Here is a 17,639-nt window from a genome sequence, read left to right on the forward strand (position 1 = left end):
ATATGGGGCGCCAAGAAAACAACCACAATTGTTTACAATTGGTCACATGATCACTGTGACAGCCAATGACAACTATCACATGCCTAGGAAGCCCGTGTACCGCCTCAGGCATTACAAACTTTTAGAGGGGCGGCTCCCGGAGATGTGTAACTGTGTATCATAAACAATCATTTTATAATGCAATACAGTTTTTAGCTATTTTCATCCCTTGATGCATCTCAGTGCTTTCCATCTCCTGCAGCATCTGCAAAACAAAAGTCTAAATTTGCATATCAGAGGCCGCTGCGTTTACTCTATGCGTTTTGAGGAAAGGACGCATTCAAGTCAAAAGGTTTTTAAGCCGTTTCAAATGCTGATTAAATTACTCACAATGGAAGCTGCTCTTTGATGTTTACAAGCTGTAGCTTCCTGAAGAATCAGCTGGTCCCCTGAGCACTGGTCCTGATATCCTGTTTTAGGGTGGCTCCTTTCCCTTGCAGGTTCCTAATGGAGACAACCAGTATGAATCAGCTGAATGCTTATCTTAAAGAGCTGGTTCACCTAAAAAGAAACAGCCTATGCAGTCAACAAGCCCCAATAGGTTACTATAAACGAAACCATCTTCATTAATGTATCTGTAGGGCATTTGTGCCTCCACTGAAGCCTGCCTAAAAAAACTCCCAAAATTCTGCGTAGCTCACCCTGTCCTTTTGCCAGGACGATCCAGCCATTGGACGCATGCGCAGTGCGCTCTCTCCTCTATGGTAACCACTGAGCTCAGCCACAGCAACAGGAAAGAGGGCACACTGTAATCCTGGGGTGAACATGCAAAGGCCAAATTAATCAAACCTGGAGCAGACAGAATCTGGAGCAGTTGCAACCATGGCAACCAATCAGCTTCTACCTTCCGTTTTGTTCAGTAAGCTTTGAAGATGGAAGCTGATTGGTTGTCATGGGCAACTGCTTCAGATTCTGTCTGCGCCAGTTTTTTTCCCCCTTGGAGTCTCTCAGGCAGACTTCAGTGGAGGCGCAAATGGCCGACAGGTAAAGAAGATACATGACTGAAGATTGTTAAAACTTGCCTAGTTTATTGTTACCTACTGGGGCTTGTTGACTGCAATTGTACCCGTCACTGGCGATTTGTTGGTTAGGGCCCGTTTACACTATCCAGTGCATTCACATCACAGTTCCATGACATCAAAGCCTCCCTGCATGCATGCTTTTTGGCAATCTCAGCGCACTGGAACGCAGGGCATGACTGTACCACGTGTTCTGGTGCGTGCAATTTCACTGCGGGCGGGAGGCTGTAACTGCACCGCCCCACCCCAGAATGCGGGGAGGTTTTGATTCCACCGCCACACTCTCTCCCACCCCAGCACGCAGGGAGGCTTTGATTGCACCGCCACACCCCTTCCCACCCCAGAATGCAGGGAGGGGGAAAAAAGTACTGCTGTTAATAAATCGCCAGCGGTGTGACGCGGCCCTGTTAAAGCTTTATTACCAGTGTATTTACAATACATTATAGACACACAGGGGGTAATTTATCAGAATCTGGAGCAGTTGCCCATTGCAACCAATCAGATTCTCTCTTCCGTTTGTTCATTTCAGATTTAAAACTAAAAGAGAGAATATGATTGGTTGCCGTGGGCAACTGTACCAGCTTCTGCCTGCTCTAGTTTTTAGTTCTAGATAATTTCCACCCACTGACAGAAGTCTTTAATGCCAGCCCTTTATTCATCACTTCTGTAATTTACTGCTGAACTCGCATTAACAGACATCATCACATAATGCGGCACACCAATCAGAAGAAACTTTTTAAAAATTCTCGGTCGGCGCTGCGTGACGTCACTATAACCGCAGCGGCTGATTGGACGAAAGGCTCGATGGGTGGCGGAAATGGAACTAGAGGGAAGGCGGAAGAGTACGCTGCGAGTGACGTCAATGGTTGGCAAGCGTGAACGGCGTCATCGCTGGTTGGCTGGTAAATAGGGTTCCCTGTGTGTGACGTATAAAGAGCGCGACCGGCATTCCAAATAGGTAAACAGGTTTCCTTGTGTAGTGTTTAATGTTCCCTTTGGCATCAATTATCAGCAAGGGAACAGAGGCGCCATGTATTGCTTTATATATATGAACTTTGCGGTCCTCTTGTCATGTGTGTGTAGGTGCTGTGCAGGACCTGGGGGGTATTTTACAGAGATGGCTATGCTCTGAGCAGTGGTGTGCAGGCAGATAGTGGGCCCTGCATCAACCTTTTATAATGGAGATCTGTTGTTGTCAGATGTAACAGTGGCACAAACTCCAAATTATACCTATGTATACTGAACCTGAGCATAGGATTCCCAAGGCCTTGTTCACACCTGCATTGCATTGGTTTAACCTGCATTGCCCAACAAGAGGATTGACAGTCCTTTCTATGAGGCCTGGTCACTCCTGCGCACTGCTGTGGATTGGAAAAAATAATACCGGTGTGTTTATTGGCACATCAACACGCGCATTTGGCCCCATAGACTTCAATGGCAATGCCTGAAAAACGCATGCATGGATTTTTAGCACATGACAAGAAGCTTCCATTCCTTAGCAGCCTATACTTTACCCGACTTTCACTGTCAAAACAAAAAAATGCAGAAGAGATAAAAATGCGGATCAAGTCACCATTCACATTGATACATTTAAATGCAAGCGTTCTGACAGGCAATTACTCATGCATAGTGGTTACCTATTAAAAAAATATGGTGTCTGTTGTCATGTCAGCGCTGCAGTGCGGTGCATTTGTTTTTAAAACTATGACAGGTACAATTTTTTTTTTTTTCTAATTGATTTTGTGCATTGGGAGACTCATAGAAGTAATTGGAAACCCATCAACATGCAGAAAATATGTGTGTTGATGCATTGGCGACCGGTATTAACAAACCTTGGTCAATGGCTGTTAACCCTTTCCATTCTAATCTAAACAACGCATTGAAAACTTATGTTAATGTTCGTCAAAAGGCACGGCAACACACAAAGAAAAAGCACCTGTCTAATGGTACAAAAAAAGCACCTCTATGTACACGTGTAGATCTAACTGACATTTCATTCAATTGTATGCACGGCTTTGTTTTTGCAATGCACTGAAGTGACATGCAGTGTGCTGTGTAGAAATGCAGACAAGCTGCGTTTTTAAAGAGGTTCCCACTGCTCTCCTTACTGGTATGTCCCATATGTCCCTTTCTAAAGTGGGTGCTGCAGTGATGGTGGATGGCGCCACTTTAAATCCAAATAGTAAAGTATATCACCAACTAGCACACGTTGGTGTGCTAGTGATATACTTTACTATTTCAGGCTGCAATTTTAGGCACACAGTTCACTAATCAACCACATTAGTTCTGACATGGATGTGGTAGAAGCAGGGCCAGCCCTTTAATGGGGCAACCTGAGGCCGTCGCCTCAGGTGGCACCTCACTTGCGGGGGGAGGGGGGGAGCCACAGCGTCCCAGGTTGCTAAAAGTTCATAGCAACCTCTAATTCTTCGGCTTCCTGCCCCAGCTCACAGACGTCACCGGTTGCCAAGCGCTGATCGGGGCGTCCCACCAAGCTCCTGGCAACCAGTGATCTCAGTGAGCTGGGTGGGACTCCGGACAGAGCCACTAACAAAACGTCTCCTCAGCTCCATCTAGTGGTCATAATGCAGTATTTTCCTGGTATGGGCTCATATTGGAGCAGGGACGTGCACCCAGGGGCAAGCACCTGGCTCATTCTTTTCCTGAGCCGTGGAGGAGCGGGGCTTCTTTTATGTGTTTTCGAGGTAACAGTGTCGCTTTAAAATGATGCCATTGGATGACTAACAAGACCCTCTCCCACAGGGATCTGTCAGCAGTCTACACCATGGTTTTGCTGCCATCCAGCTTGACGGAGGAAGAGGAGTCTCTGCAGAGAAAGTATGCCAAGCTGAAAAAGAAGGTTCGTTGTAGCCGGTGAAAAATGAACAACTGGCATAACCTAAATCTGTGATATCTCCCAAAGTGATCCGTTAGTGGTAAAGGACTCAATAAATACAACTGTTCTCGCCGCATCTTTGCAATATCCCCTCATTTTACAGTGGGTTGCAGGTTCCACAACACCATAGTCACCAAAAAGAGGAAGAAACAAAAGAAACGCACTCTAACCAAAAATATTGTGTGAAATGTTCAGATCTTCACCGATCAGCCGTAACATTCTGACCACTGAGAGGGGAAGTGAATAACATGGATTATCTCCATACAATGTCAACTGGAAGTGGGTGGGATATATTAGCAGGGGCGTCCCGAGGCTGGGTTGTCACCCGGAGCGGATGCCGGGTGACACCCCGGCGTGACGTCAACTTCATTGCGCATGCGCAGATATTTTATTGATACCCGTCGGCTTCCATCACCAAGAGAGAGGAGGGGACGTTCATCCGTCGGGATAAGGTATGCCACCGGGTGCCCTCCTCTCTCCTAAAACTGTCGTGCTCTTGCCCCATTACCGAGTGCCCGACTCTTCAGAGGGGGTGACACCAAAATACCATTTTGGTATCACGCCTCCAATGGTGTCACCCGGGTTCAGGCCACTGTATATTAGGCAGTATGGGAACATTTTGTCCCTGATGTTGATGTGTCGGAAGCAGAAGAAAGTAAGGGTTTGAGCCATTTTAGCAAGGACCAAATTGTGACAGCTAGACGACTGGGTCAGAGCACTTCCAAGACTGCAGCTCTTGTGGGATGTTCCCGGTCTGCAGTGGTCAGGACCGACCAAAAGTGGCCCAAGGAAGGAAAACTGGGAAAACGGCAGCAGGGTCATGAGCGGCCAAGGCTCACTGATGCACATAGGGAGCGAAGGCAGGCCTGTGTAGTCCGAGCCAATAGAAGAGCTGCTGTAGCTGACATTGCTGAAAAAGTGAATGCTGCTTCTGATAGAAAGGTGTCTGAGCACACGGTGCATCACAATTTGTTGCATATAGGGCTGCGTAGCCGCAGCTATTACAGTGTCTTTTCCGGGTCCAGGAGACAAGACTGATTCTGATAGTTGTTACGTATCCTGCACTTTCCTTCTGGCCCTGATATTTATATAAACTGAATAGGACGCACACTTGCTAATGAGGGTTGCAAAAGAAAAGATCATAGATAGCATAACAAATGCAGGAGGCAGTTCAATAGCTCATAGCTACACTATATGGCCAAGGGTTTGTTTACACCTGACCATTACACCTATATGAGCTTGTTGGACATCCCTTTGCAAAACCATGGGCATTCATTTTAATATGGGTTGCCGTCCTCCTTCTATGACAACCCCCACTATTTTGGGGAGGGTTTCCACAAGATTTTGGAGTGTATCTGGTGGAATTTGTGCCCATTCACTAAAAGAGCATTTGTAAGGTCAAGTACTGATGTTAAATAAGAAAAGCTGGCTCACAATCGGCATTGAAATGCATCCCAATGGTGTTCAGCACGGTTGAGGTCAGGGTTACTCCACACTGAACTCATCAAATCATGTCTTTATGGACACGGGGGCACAGTCATGCTGGAACAGAAAAGGATCTTCACCAAACTGTTGGAAGCGCACAGTTGTCTAGATTGTCTTTGAATGTTGTAGTATCTACAGTACCTATCACTGGGAACACCCGAACTCAATAGCTTGGAGGGAGTGTGAACATACTTTTGGTCCTACAGAGTATCTGAAGGTGGAATTCCATTTGGGAATGTTTATTGACAGTCTGATTCTGTGCATGGTTTAGAATCTGTCCATTAGTATTTATATTTGTCACTTATATTCAAGAAAAAAGCACTGCTCGCCCTGAAGAAACAGACATCCACTAACCAGACAAGCCAGGTCGGGATCAAGAGATGTGAGTTGTATTTCATATTGTCTCTGCGCTTACTTTTATCCAAAATCTTTACAATTTCTAATTTCCTTCCTCGCCTCCCTTAGCTATGTCTGACCAGCCGACAGTGGACACAGCCACAGCTACAGAACAGGCCAAGATGCTTGTGAAGTCTGGAGCCATCAGCGCCATCAAATCTGGGACCAAAAACAGTGGATTTAAGCGTTCCCGGACACTGGAGGGCAAACTTAAGGTCAAGCCTAGCAATGCAATAATCTGTAATAGATACAACATCTGTGTGTCTTCTCTTGCTGCAGCCACCAGTTGATGCTGCATATATTGTGCATTGATATGACGTCCATACTAAGTTTATATTCGAGTATTTAGGAGCCCAGTCAGGGTGGTAGACAGTAACGCAAATGTTGGTCAGTACACACACTCTCACTCTCTATCACTCCCTCTCTCTCTCTCTCTCTGTCTGTCTGTCTGTCTGTCTCTCTCTGTCTGTCTCTCTGTCTGTCTGTCTGTCTCTCTGTCTGTCTGTCTGTCTCTCTTTCTTACTTACTTACTTACTTATTCACTCACTCACTCACTCACACACACACACACACACACACACACACACTCTTCCACATGTACAGTGCATCTCTAGCCAAAACTACTTTTGGATTTGGGTAGAGTAGGGAAAAGTTAGGAGCCCTGCTGGTATTTTCTGCAATCATAATGAGTAGGGTGTTGGAAGGCCAGAACCTTGAATAGCTTTCTATTGTTGTCTGTATTCCTATAGAAGGAGATTGAAGCCCAGTGCCATACCTCTGCCTGGATATGGGCTGCACAGAAGATGTCAATTCTAATGTCTGTGTCTTCTTTTTAGGACCCTGATAAAGGCCCAGCTCCAACTTTCCAGCCCTTCCAACGAAGTGTCTCTTCTGAGGAGGACCAGGCTGAGGTAAGACACCTTGTACTTGTTGTTAATGTGCATCCTCCAATAGAAAGTGACGGCTGAGATATGATTGGTTGCTGCAGGAAAGCCAGATTCACTCTCTCAGTTTTGTTATTTTAGTTTTATCCAAAGCTTTCTCTGTAGGTTGTCATTATCCATTTATATTTCTTCTTTCTCACCCGTCCAGCTCTCACGACGTAACCAGAGGAAATCGCTGTACGAGAGGTGAGGCTGATTCTGATGTATCTTCTATTGCGGTGTCACTTGTTTCATCATAGCCCTCGTATAGCAATCTCTGTATCCTAATCAGATATAGTCATTTTAAATACCAGCTGCAGTCATAATAACATTTGGACTGGAGATAGACTTTACTTATTACAGACATCTATATAGCGCATTACATACTGTCCATTCACATCAGTCCCTGCCCTTGAGGAGCTTACCATCTAAGACTCTATCTCTTAAGCATACATACACATACAAGGGCCAATGTAGGCAGGAGCCAGTTAATTTACCATCATGTGCTGGAGTGTGAAGGGAAACCAGAGTACCCAGAGAAAATCCACACAAGGATGGAGCGAACATGCAAACTCCATGTAAATAGTGTCCTGAGCAGGGTTTTAACTGAGGACCCCAGTGCTGCAAGGCAGACATGCTATCCAAAAAGCCACAGATGTGATTGCGATGTGTTTATTGTCATTGATTTTAATACACGTCTTAAAGATGCCTTTGAGGGTAGGCATGTGGTGACTTGTTTTTTGAAGATTAAGGGATTTGGGGTTGCCATGTTGATTTTTCTATCTCTAATTGGTGGGCCTCTGACCTCCCGCTAGTATGTGCATATCAAACGTCCAGATCAGTGACTTAGCTATTCAAGTGTGGACAGAGTGAGGAAAAGATAGGACCTCTGCCATATTTTTGTGTCTCCACTGGAGAGATTGTCCTCACTTCCTGTCCAGACAAGAAGTGATGGGAAATCTCTCCAGTGGGGACACAAGCCAAATGAAAAAACTTCTTTATTAAAATTGTGAGGGATTAGACGCTATGTGAGGCGTCTTCCTGTCCCAGTGACAACCACTTCCCTAATCTGTTGTCACAAGGACAGGAAATTTCCCAAACCTGGTAATGGAGCATGAATGGAGTATATAATCTTCCTCCATAAAAAAAAGTTTGAGCCGGACTTGGGCTTCAAGCAGTTATGAGGTTTAAAATAGCTGCAGTTTCAGTTTACACTCATCATTGGCCGCCTGCCACCCACGGAGGGTAACTATAACAAATGCTTGCCACCATATATTGATGCATACAAAGCTGTTGCAGTGAAGTTTCTCAGGAGTTTGTAAGATTATTAATGTCCGTTCTGTGTGATTTATAGGTTTATATTGTTTCTATTCAATTAAAATATGGTGGATTAATAATTGCATGTTAATATATTATTAATTTAATCAGTTCCAACTTGGGATTTCCTTGTTGCTAGAGGGAACCAATTTTCTACTATAGACTTTAAAATAGCATCTCTCATATACCTGTCCCGACTAGTTCAAAGTCCAATCTCTATATATGATAATGTGTACGCAGGGGCAGCCTGCCAGTTACATATGTAGAGCTCTGCTTCCTGCTATTAATTTGCCTCTCTCAGCTTTGTAAGTTCCAGTGAGCGAATGCGAGACCCCGAAAGAGAGCAGGAGAATCGAGAGAGTGATAAAGACTCCCGGCGTGGAGAAAGGGACTCGTTTGATCGAGAACGAGAGCGTGGCAGAGATCGGGAGCGTGATAGAGAGAGGGATCGGGAAAGAGACCACAGTGATAGAGATCGAGAAAGAGAGAGGGAGCGAGACAGAGAATTCTATAGAAGTGAGTATAATGAACACACTGACTGCTTGTGATTGTTAAAAGTCAGACTCGCCCTTTTCACACTCTTTGCCTGTAACTTACATTATGTGGTATGGATGACTTCATCTATTTTCTCTAAATACATATGGTTAACTCTACTTGTTTTTATAATTCAACCTTTATTCGTCACATTGTGGGGATCCTCCCTGTGCTCCCTCTCTATATAAGCTGCCTTACAGATGAACTGAACTCTAGAAGCTGTGCCAAAAAAATGCAACCAGAGGGGAAATGACTAGTCACCAGTATTGCCCGGGGTCTCCCTGCAGCTGATCTTTTCCCCGTTATTGACTTACCGTGCCTTGTTCTGCACTATGTCTCTGTGTGGAGGTGACCCATCATGGTAGAGTAGAATGGCTTTGCTTACCCAGGTCAGAGCGGCCCCAAACTACTATGATATGATGACTGGCAGGGTAATGATCAAGAAGCAGCAGGGGGGGCAGAGGAAGAACAGATCCACAGAATAAATAAAGCACAAGCAGGGAGATCCTTGCAGTGCAAGTCCTCAGGTACAGCCGCCTCTCCAGCAAGGAGAACAGTGAGCCGCACAGCAGTGACGTCACCAAATCTCACTCCAGATCCTCAGAGATTAGCAGTCAGATGCAGCAGTGCCTGAGATCTCACTATGCAAATATACAGGTATGAGGCTCCAGGGACAAGAGTTCCTAGGCAGCCTCACATACCAGGAAGTGCACTCCTCATTTTTCAGGGTACTACTTTGGCACAATTAACATTTATAGATGTTCCCGATTAGATTGCAAAGCTTAAACGCAAAGTGCAATGCAATAGAACCTGATTGACCGGCAGTGAAGAGCCACTCACTTGTAGCCTGATATCTTCTGTGCAGTTAGGATAATACGGATTACATGCAGATATAGCGATTATATTAAAATCTGTGTTATGATTTGTAATTAATATAAGTGGACTAAACTGTGTTTTTGTAGAAATACAAGCGTTGCAATTACTGTCCTTCTACTATAAAATCTTCTGACTGACTGACCCGGAACAACCATGCAGATTAGGAAATTAGAACTTCCGACCTGTATACTTGTTCTAGGTCTGTGCCTCAGGCACTACTACAACTGCTGAATCCGCATGTAAACCAGGCAGCTAATATTATCAGCGGAGGTCATGAACAGCCGCCTCCATATTCTCCGAAATGGAGGCAAAGCTATAGGCCGGGGCTTGGAAGCTTTCAGACCCATTTGTGGATCACACATATACATTCCAATATACTGAGACTTATAGTTCCTCCACATCTGACATGCAGCAAGCTGCCTCTGCCCACATTAATCAGCCCACATGTCCTTTAACACTCTGTAGGGTCGGATACTTTCTCAGACCGCCGGGGACCCAGAAAAGGGAACACGGTATACGTTCACGGTGTGGGCATGAAGAAACAGATGCTCATGGACGCCTTCTCCAAATTCGGGAAAGTTATCGACCTCGCCATGGACGATCAACGAAAGTGAGATAACACAAGAGAAATATGTGAGGGGGAAGTGGCCCTAACTTATACAAGTAAATATAACGGTTGTATCTCGTACACAGGTGTGCCTTTGTTACATTTGACAAGATGGAATCTGCAGACCAGGCCATACAAGAGGTGAGAGCTGGCCAGGCTTCTGATTATTTGTCATTGAGGCCCCTTTATTTCAGTTTTTTATTTAGGGGATGAGAGTCACAGGCCTAATACAGCCTCTCCAGATCGCTACAAGAGGCTAAACAATTATCACATAGGTAGAAAAAAAAGGCTTTGTGCTGTTTGTAATGCCTGATGAAGGGGCTGACGTATGGTCCCAAAAGATGTCAGATGTCTCAGAGCTCAAAGTTCTAATAAATATGCATCCTTCAGTTGTCTGATATGTTGCCGCCACAAGGATCAGAAATCGCCACTCCTTAGTAGCTGGTCACTTAGAAATCCACATATGGCCGAGCACTGGGGGCATCCATAGGGGCTGATGTGTGGCAAAATGGCATTGCGGCCCTTTCTGTTTGTTACAATAGCAAAATGTCACCAGCACAGAGATTCGTGTTAGTGCAAATCCATTTTATTAACAAATGTCACAAAGACAAGCGCTTTTGGGGCCACACAGGGTCCTCTTCATCAGGCTCAATAAGGCTTCCTGATAATCAGGGCACATGGCACCGTTATCGGTATTCTGTATCGCCGAGTACTGGAAAAAAAAAGAATTGCGCACACAGTTGGCCTCAGGAGGACGTACATGTAGGCCGGTCAGCAGATGGTTAAAATAACACTTTGTGATCCTTCCTCAGGCATTTCCTCCTATAGGGTGACAGTGCTTTCTGTACCTGTCTCCCAACCTTGCCCCTGCGTTGTCATCCTGTCTCAGACGGAGATTACAAGTGGCCATTTCAACACGCATAGTGCATGCATGGTTTTTTCGTCATGCAGCCATCACTGGAGTACATTGTGACTGCACAGAGGCTGCAGGAAATCATCAGTACTGAGATACAGTAAAGGGTTAAAGAAAGGGGCAAAATACTGTATTGTGCCATTACACCATCTTGATGGAAATGGGTGTTGAAAGTACCCTGGCTGAAGCCCAGTCTCCCAGATACTGGGGCCCATTACTGACATAGGTGAACCCTCCCTGTTATGGGGTCCAGGACCTCAGAGGGCCCCGTGTGGGCGACATAGGACGTAGATCTGCTCTGTTATCAGTGCATTGAAAAATAAATTGTGCAGCAGTGCTCCGCAGGAAGTAGAGCTGGCATAGGTAGAACTCGCACACAAATGCAATATGAATGTCATGCAAATCCCAAATGTATCCCCGCTCACTGAGCCCTCCTCCTACTCTCATGTTCCTCTGAATTTCATGTTTTCCTGCTTTTGTGTCCTTCACTAGCTTAATAACACCACCATCGAAGATGTTGTGATCAGCGTCAGCATTGCTCGGAAGCAGCCCATGCTGGATGCCGCCATCGAGAAATCCGTCTGGGGTCAATTGGGTGAGTACATAGACACTGTGTGTGCCAGCTGCTCGGTGTTATATAGTTGTATAGTTATGAGAGCTGAGAAAAAAGACCAAGCCTATCAAACCCAACCTGAGCTGAAGACAAACATAGAATATAAAACAGTACAAACATTGATTAGCCATGAAAAGAAAATGTGATGGATTCTTCATCATTCTCATAACTCACTACAATAATAATAATAAAAAATGGTCATCCCGCCACAAATCTTATGAAATTATAATTTTATGTTCTTTCTGTCTCTGCTAAACTCTTATTCATTACATTGTTCCCAGCTATCTATGCGGCCTGCATAATCCTTCCCTCCACGGATATGGGGATGAGCAGAGGGGAAGGTGTCCTGTAGTCCCAGGGTGGCCACAGCGTCCCAGGTGGCTAAAAGCTCTTAGCAACCTGTGATCCTCTGTCCGGTCCTGCCCAGCCCACTGATATCATCAGTTGCCGGGGAGCTGAGCCGGACGCTGCGGCTGGCATCCCACTGAGCACCTGGCAACCAGTGACATCAGTGAGCTAGGTGGGACCAGACAGAGAACTGCTGACAGCACGGCTGTAACACAGCCGCCCATCCCACTGCATCGGCCCCCCATCCCTGGACAACCGCTATTGCCAAAGCCCCCCCACTCCATGGCCTCAGGCGGCATATAGGATAGGGACGGCCTTGGTCCCAACACAAAGAAAAAATGTTGCCAGCACACTGACACTGTTTAATATTTGTGTTAAAATCGTAGTTGCGCTACTATTGCAAAACATGTGGAAGCCACGCTGCCTCATCAAGCTAGTGTGGTCCTAACTAATCTATGAGAGCAGTGCGGCGTCCACATATTTTTACAAATGTTGTGCAACTAAAACCTCTGTTTTTAACGCAAATTGTTAGACGTGTCGTTTGATTCTCTTTGCATGCTGGCTGGTGAGTGTGCTGGGATTTTTTGTGTCGGTACTGTGTAAAGCCCTTCCATGTGCACTTTACTTTAAAAGCTCTTTATAAATTGGAGCGGTGCAGTTGCCATTTTTGTGAAGTTCCGACACATGTCTTGTCCCAGAGTGACAACACCGTTCCTCCATAAATACAGTATAATAAGCGTTGTCACAGTAGGCCAGGAAATGTGCTACTTGAAGTATCACTGTGGGCAGCACAGTGGCGTAGTGGTTAGCACTTCTGCCTTGCTGCACTGGGGGACCGTGGTTCGATTCCCAGCCAGGTCACTATCTGCAAGGAGTTTGCATGTTCTCCCCGTGTCTGCGTGGGTTTTCTCCGGGTTGCACTACTCTCCGGGTACTCTGGTTTCCTCCCACACTCCAAAGACATGCTGGAAGGTTAATTGGCTCCTGTCTAAGTTGGCCCTGTATGTATGTATGCATGTGAGATAGGGACCTTAGATTGTAAGCTCCTTGAGGGTGGGGACTGATGTGAATGTGTAAATTGTCGGCGCTCTATAAATACCTGTAATAAATAAAATCACAAGGTAAATATAAAGGGAAAAGGTTTTGTCTTGAGGTGCACCTGCTGTTCATGGCTGCTAAAGGGTAATGATCAATAATACAAATGGACTCCTGTTTCTTCCTGTACAAGGTGAGACTGATGCAATGTAAAAGTGCAACTCATGCCAAATACACAGTTGAAGTACATGGATGTTATGGGCAGGTTGGAGGATGCATTGCTGAGTCTGATGTGTGTCCTCTACCTGGCTGCGCAGTGTGATTCAAAATGTGTATAAACCCCAAAACTGAATAAGCAGCACTGCAAATTCTTTCCCTCTAAGGGCTCCTTCACATCGGTGTGCACGTCTGTGCAGAGACCTGCTCCTGGGAGGGACAGGGTCAGCATGTAATTGTGTGCAGTAGCCTATGGGAGGACGCGGCTGCACAGTGACCCGAACCTGGACATCCGTGCAGGTCCCGGTGCCCACACTTTGACGCATACTGTCTGCGTAAATGAGCCGTAATGCAGTTCACATCAGCGTAACGTGTAAAGTGCTTTGGTTTTTTTTCTTGACAATCAATCACATTTCGGCTGCCAGTTGAAGTACATGGATGTTATGGGCAGGTTGGGGGATGATAGGTGACACGGGAGGATGCATTGCCATTCTTCAAGCACAGGTTAGAAAACGAGAGCTGTCATGGCTGAAGTGGGAACCCTCTGAATTGTGTGTGTTTACTCCACGAGCTTCTTTATATTTTTGTATGTGTCTCCTCTCCGCAGCTGTCCACAACAGTGTGAAGGGCTCCCACAAAGACAAGAGGTCACAGGTCAGCTATTCAGAAGACTACTTCAGTGCAAGCCCAGCAGCACCCAGCAACAATCCCGGCTGACCAGACGTCACCTGGGGGGAACGTGGAAAAGGTGTTCACAAGATGGGCTATGCTGGCAAGAGCGTTTTGTCTTATGTGTGTATAATGCTGTATAATAAACTGTTGCTGTTTTGGTGTTATTGTATACATTTGGAGTCATGTCATTTCCTTTGCCATACACTCAGACAAGCTTACTCCTCAGTAACTCAACCAATCAGCTAAACATACAAATGAAATACATATTCATTGCATGGCAACCTGACCATCACAGGTACACTGTATGGCCAGTTGTATTTGGTCACCCCTGATTACTGCACCTGGACTCAATAAGTCAACATTTACTGTGTTATAGACAAGGACATTCCCTATAATGATGCAGTTTGAGGCAGTTGCCTCAGGCGGCATTTCATCGCGGGGGGGGGGGATTGCTAAGGGCTCATGGCAACCTCTGACACTGTCCGGCTTCCCATACAGCTCACAGATGGCATCAGTTGCCAAGGTGCTGAGCAGGATGCTCTGGCTGGCATCCCGCCAAGCTTTTGGCAACCAGTGACGTCTGTGAACTAGGCGGGACCGGACAGAGAGCCGCTGGCAGGCGCAGCTCTAACACAGCCAAGTTTGAGGCAGTTGCCTCAGGCGGCATTTCATCGCGGGGGGGGGGATTGCTAAGTGCTCATGGCAACCTCTGACACTGTCCGGCTTCCCATACAGCTCACAGATGGCATCAGTTGCCAAGGTGCTGAGCAGGATGCTCTGGCTGGCATCCCGCCAAGCTTTTGGCAACCAGTGACGTCTGTGAACTAGGCGGGACCGGACAGAGAGCCGCTGGCAGGCGCAGCTCTAACACAGCCACCTGTCTCACCGTATCCACCGCACCCCCGCTCTATGTCCACAGTAGGCATACAGGGTAGGGCCCTGGTTATAGAGAACATCTAGAAACGTTAAATGTGTCTGAGCAGTACCCTGGAACATGTACAGTTTGTCTGGAATTCCTCCTGAAAGATAGCAGTGCACTTCTTGGAGGGTGTTGAGGTGCTCCTGTACTCGTTGTATATCTGCAGTGTGAGATCTAAGGCCTCTGAATGCCAGTCTCTGTTGATCTGGAGTGAGATTTTGTGATGTCACTACTGTGCTGCTCACTATTCTCCTTGCTGGAGGCTCTGACATGAGGAATCATAGCCCTGCGCTAAGCAGAACAAGGCACGTTAAATTAGTAATGGAGACAGCTCTGCTTCAGGGAGACCACATGTAATACTGCTGATTAGTCCTTGGTCCTCTGTGTGCTTTTTTGGGGGAACAGCTTCCTGAGTTCAGATCTTCTTAAATGCTGCAGCATACAAAGACATTTTAGATAATTGTGCACTTCTAATCTTGTGGTAAGTTTAGGGAAGGTATGTTTCTGTTCCAGCACGACTGCACCCTCCTGCACAAAGGCGGCTTTATAAAGACATAGATGGATGTGGAGGAACGCTCAACACTTTTGTGATGAATTGAAACTCTGTGAGCCAGGTCTTCTCGTCCAACATCAGTACCTGACCTCAACCCTACAGATCACCATTGGGATGAATTGGAATGCCAGCATTTTTATTTTCAGTGTGCATTTAAAAAAAGAGCTTTACAAAACATGGATTATAGTGCGCGTCAGTCCACACAACGTGAAATGCTGCAGAATTAACACAATCAGGTCAGAGTTCAGAGGACGGCGTTCTGCAGTCTGCGCTCCGATCAGGCCGGGCAGACAATCTCCTCTAGATCCGGAATTCCCGGCAAGAACTGCAGTTCTCCCTCCAGGTGTTTGCGCAGGAAAGGCAAGACCTCCAAGACGTTGACATAAAAATCCCGAGCGTTAGAAGACGGCTTCCGCACAGTCTTTTTCTCACAAGGGTTATAGATCCCGAAGCTCAGAATCCCCACCTGAGCAGAATCAAAAGCAAGAGGATTAGTAGTGACCATCTGCAGGAATGCTTAATGCTGAACCTTCATCTAAATATATTCCTCAATAGCCACAAAGGACAGAAATCCACTTTGCGTGCATCAAATGACTTTGCGAACCCAGATATTGCCAAATAAAAGCAGTGACATCATCAGAGCAGAGATTGGGGGGGGGGGGCAGCACCCACTGCAGGGGCAGAGACAAGGCCAGTCATCCTGCACAAGGAAACAGAGCAGCAGTGACCAGGCCTTATTACAGGAGGGGGCGGAGAAAAGACCAGTCACCCTGTACAAGGAGAGAGAAAGCAGCAGTGACCGGTGTTTATTACAGGCAGGGACAGAGACAAGACCAGTCACCCTGCACAAGGAGAGAGCAGGAGTGAGCGGTCTTTATTACAGGAGGGGGCGGAGAAAAGACCAGTCACCCTGCACAAGGAGAGAGAGAAGCAGTGGCCGGTCTTTATTACAGGAAGCTCCTGCACAGAGGCACACACTGAAATACTGCACAGATCTGGGAGAAATACGCAAAGCACTGGAAACAATTTAAGGTGGGCTGGAACCAGTGGTGTAACAATAGCCATAGCAGCCCACTATGGGGCCTCAGGGTGCAATAGCACCCCATTAGCACAGCTGCTATGGGGCCTGAGGGTGGAATGGGACCCCAATTAGCACTGCTGCTATGGGGCCTAGGGGTGGTAGGGGGCCCATTTAGCACAGCTGCTATGAGGGGTGGAAGGAGATCCTTTAGCACTGCTGCTATGAGCCCTAGGGGCAGGAGGGGGACCAGGAGGGGAGCTGTTGAGGCAATTTAAACACATACAAAGGGTGTGTGCATGTAGGGATCGCACATATCCATCACTGTATTATTAAGACCTGCAGAGCCTACTGTTTACACTGATGTGACATCTCCAATCAATAAGAGCTGATGTCAGATGTACAGGAGGAAACTTCAGAATTGTTGTCACTAGTCACAGATCTCCTTTCCAGGCTATGCAGAAAGGAGAATATTTTAGCTATTTTAGCAATTTGTAATTATTGATTGGGGATATACCGATACTAGTATAGGTATTGGTGCTGATACCGAGTATTTGGGAGAGTACTCATACCCGTACCAAATGCGCTGGTACTTACCCCCAATACCGGAACTTCCCGTCTCTCCCTGACCGGCAGTACCGCGAGGGAGAAGGAAGCCAGCTTCCCAGTCAATCAGGAAGCTGGGTGGCAGGTTATGACCCGGCTTCCTGATTGGCTAGGAAGCCAAATTCACTTATTGCTAGTCTGCCTGGCTTCCTGACAAATCAGGTAGCCGGGCAGCACGTCATGACCCGCTGCACCGCTGGCTTATTGGTCAGGAAGCCAGGCTGCCTCCCAGTGTCGCAAGGGAAGTGAAGCCAGTGTTCTTTTGATAGAACACTGGCTTCCCAGGCAATCAGGAAGCCAGATGGTGGGTCATGACCCGTCACCCGGCTTCCTGATAATCACAGCCCACGGATGCCGGTACTGGTACTCGATATTGGCGAGTACCCAAAAAAAAAATATCGGTACTCGATACCGAAAAACAGGTATCGGTGCATCCCTAATGATTGCCCTCAGAGCTTCTGGTCATCCCGGCCAGCACTGAAACTAACTCTGTATGCCCAAGACAGTCTTCCCAAAGTGTCTCCTGCTACCTATCCTTATTTAGACATTCTTTATGAGACGAAGGCAGGTCGTCTGGGATAGGGGGGTGGGGGGGACATTAAAATGTTCCTATGGGACCCCATGATCTGTTGATACACCCCCCTGCTGGAATAG

At 46.6% G+C, this 17,639-nt stretch overlaps 3 protein-coding genes across 3 annotated transcripts in view; 2 read left to right on the forward strand and 1 right to left on the reverse strand.

Moving 5' to 3' along the window:
* The window catches only part of SKIV2L (Ski2 like RNA helicase), a 55,218-nt gene extending 53,781 nt beyond the window's left edge, over positions 1-1,437 (forward strand). The window contains exon 32 of the mRNA XM_018555856.1: positions 1,425-1,437. The gene's annotated coding sequence lies outside the window, so the exon portion shown is untranslated. The remainder of the gene's footprint in view (positions 1-1,424) is intronic.
* A 507-nt stretch (positions 1,438-1,944) lies between these two features.
* On the forward strand, positions 1,945-13,942 carry NELFE (negative elongation factor complex member E). Its single transcript, XM_018555857.1, has 11 exons — positions 1,945-2,016; positions 3,822-3,918; positions 5,752-5,821; positions 5,905-6,050; positions 6,672-6,746; positions 6,928-6,965; positions 8,377-8,591; positions 9,951-10,095; positions 10,179-10,233; positions 11,498-11,600; positions 13,825-13,942. The coding sequence occupies exons 2-11, from the start codon at positions 3,844-3,846 to the stop codon at positions 13,932-13,934; spliced, it is 1,032 nt and encodes a 343-aa protein (XP_018411359.1). The 5' UTR covers positions 1,945-2,016; positions 3,822-3,843; the 3' UTR covers positions 13,935-13,942.
* A 1,572-nt stretch (positions 13,943-15,514) lies between these two features.
* LOC108786508 (complement C2-like) overlaps positions 15,515-17,639 on the reverse strand; it is a 38,611-nt gene continuing 36,486 nt past the window's right edge. Inside the window, exon 17 of the mRNA XM_018555825.1 lies at positions 15,515-15,827. Coding sequence (XP_018411327.1) covers positions 15,639-15,827 — 189 coding nt within the window. The 3' untranslated portion in view covers positions 15,515-15,638. The remainder of the gene's footprint in view (positions 15,828-17,639) is intronic.

The sequence above is a fragment of the Nanorana parkeri genome, unplaced genomic scaffold, assembly GCF_000935625.1.
Source record: "Nanorana parkeri isolate BGI_ZX_2015 unplaced genomic scaffold, ASM93562v1 scaffold215, whole genome shotgun sequence".
Taxonomy (NCBI): Eukaryota; Metazoa; Chordata; class Amphibia; order Anura; family Dicroglossidae; genus Nanorana; species Nanorana parkeri.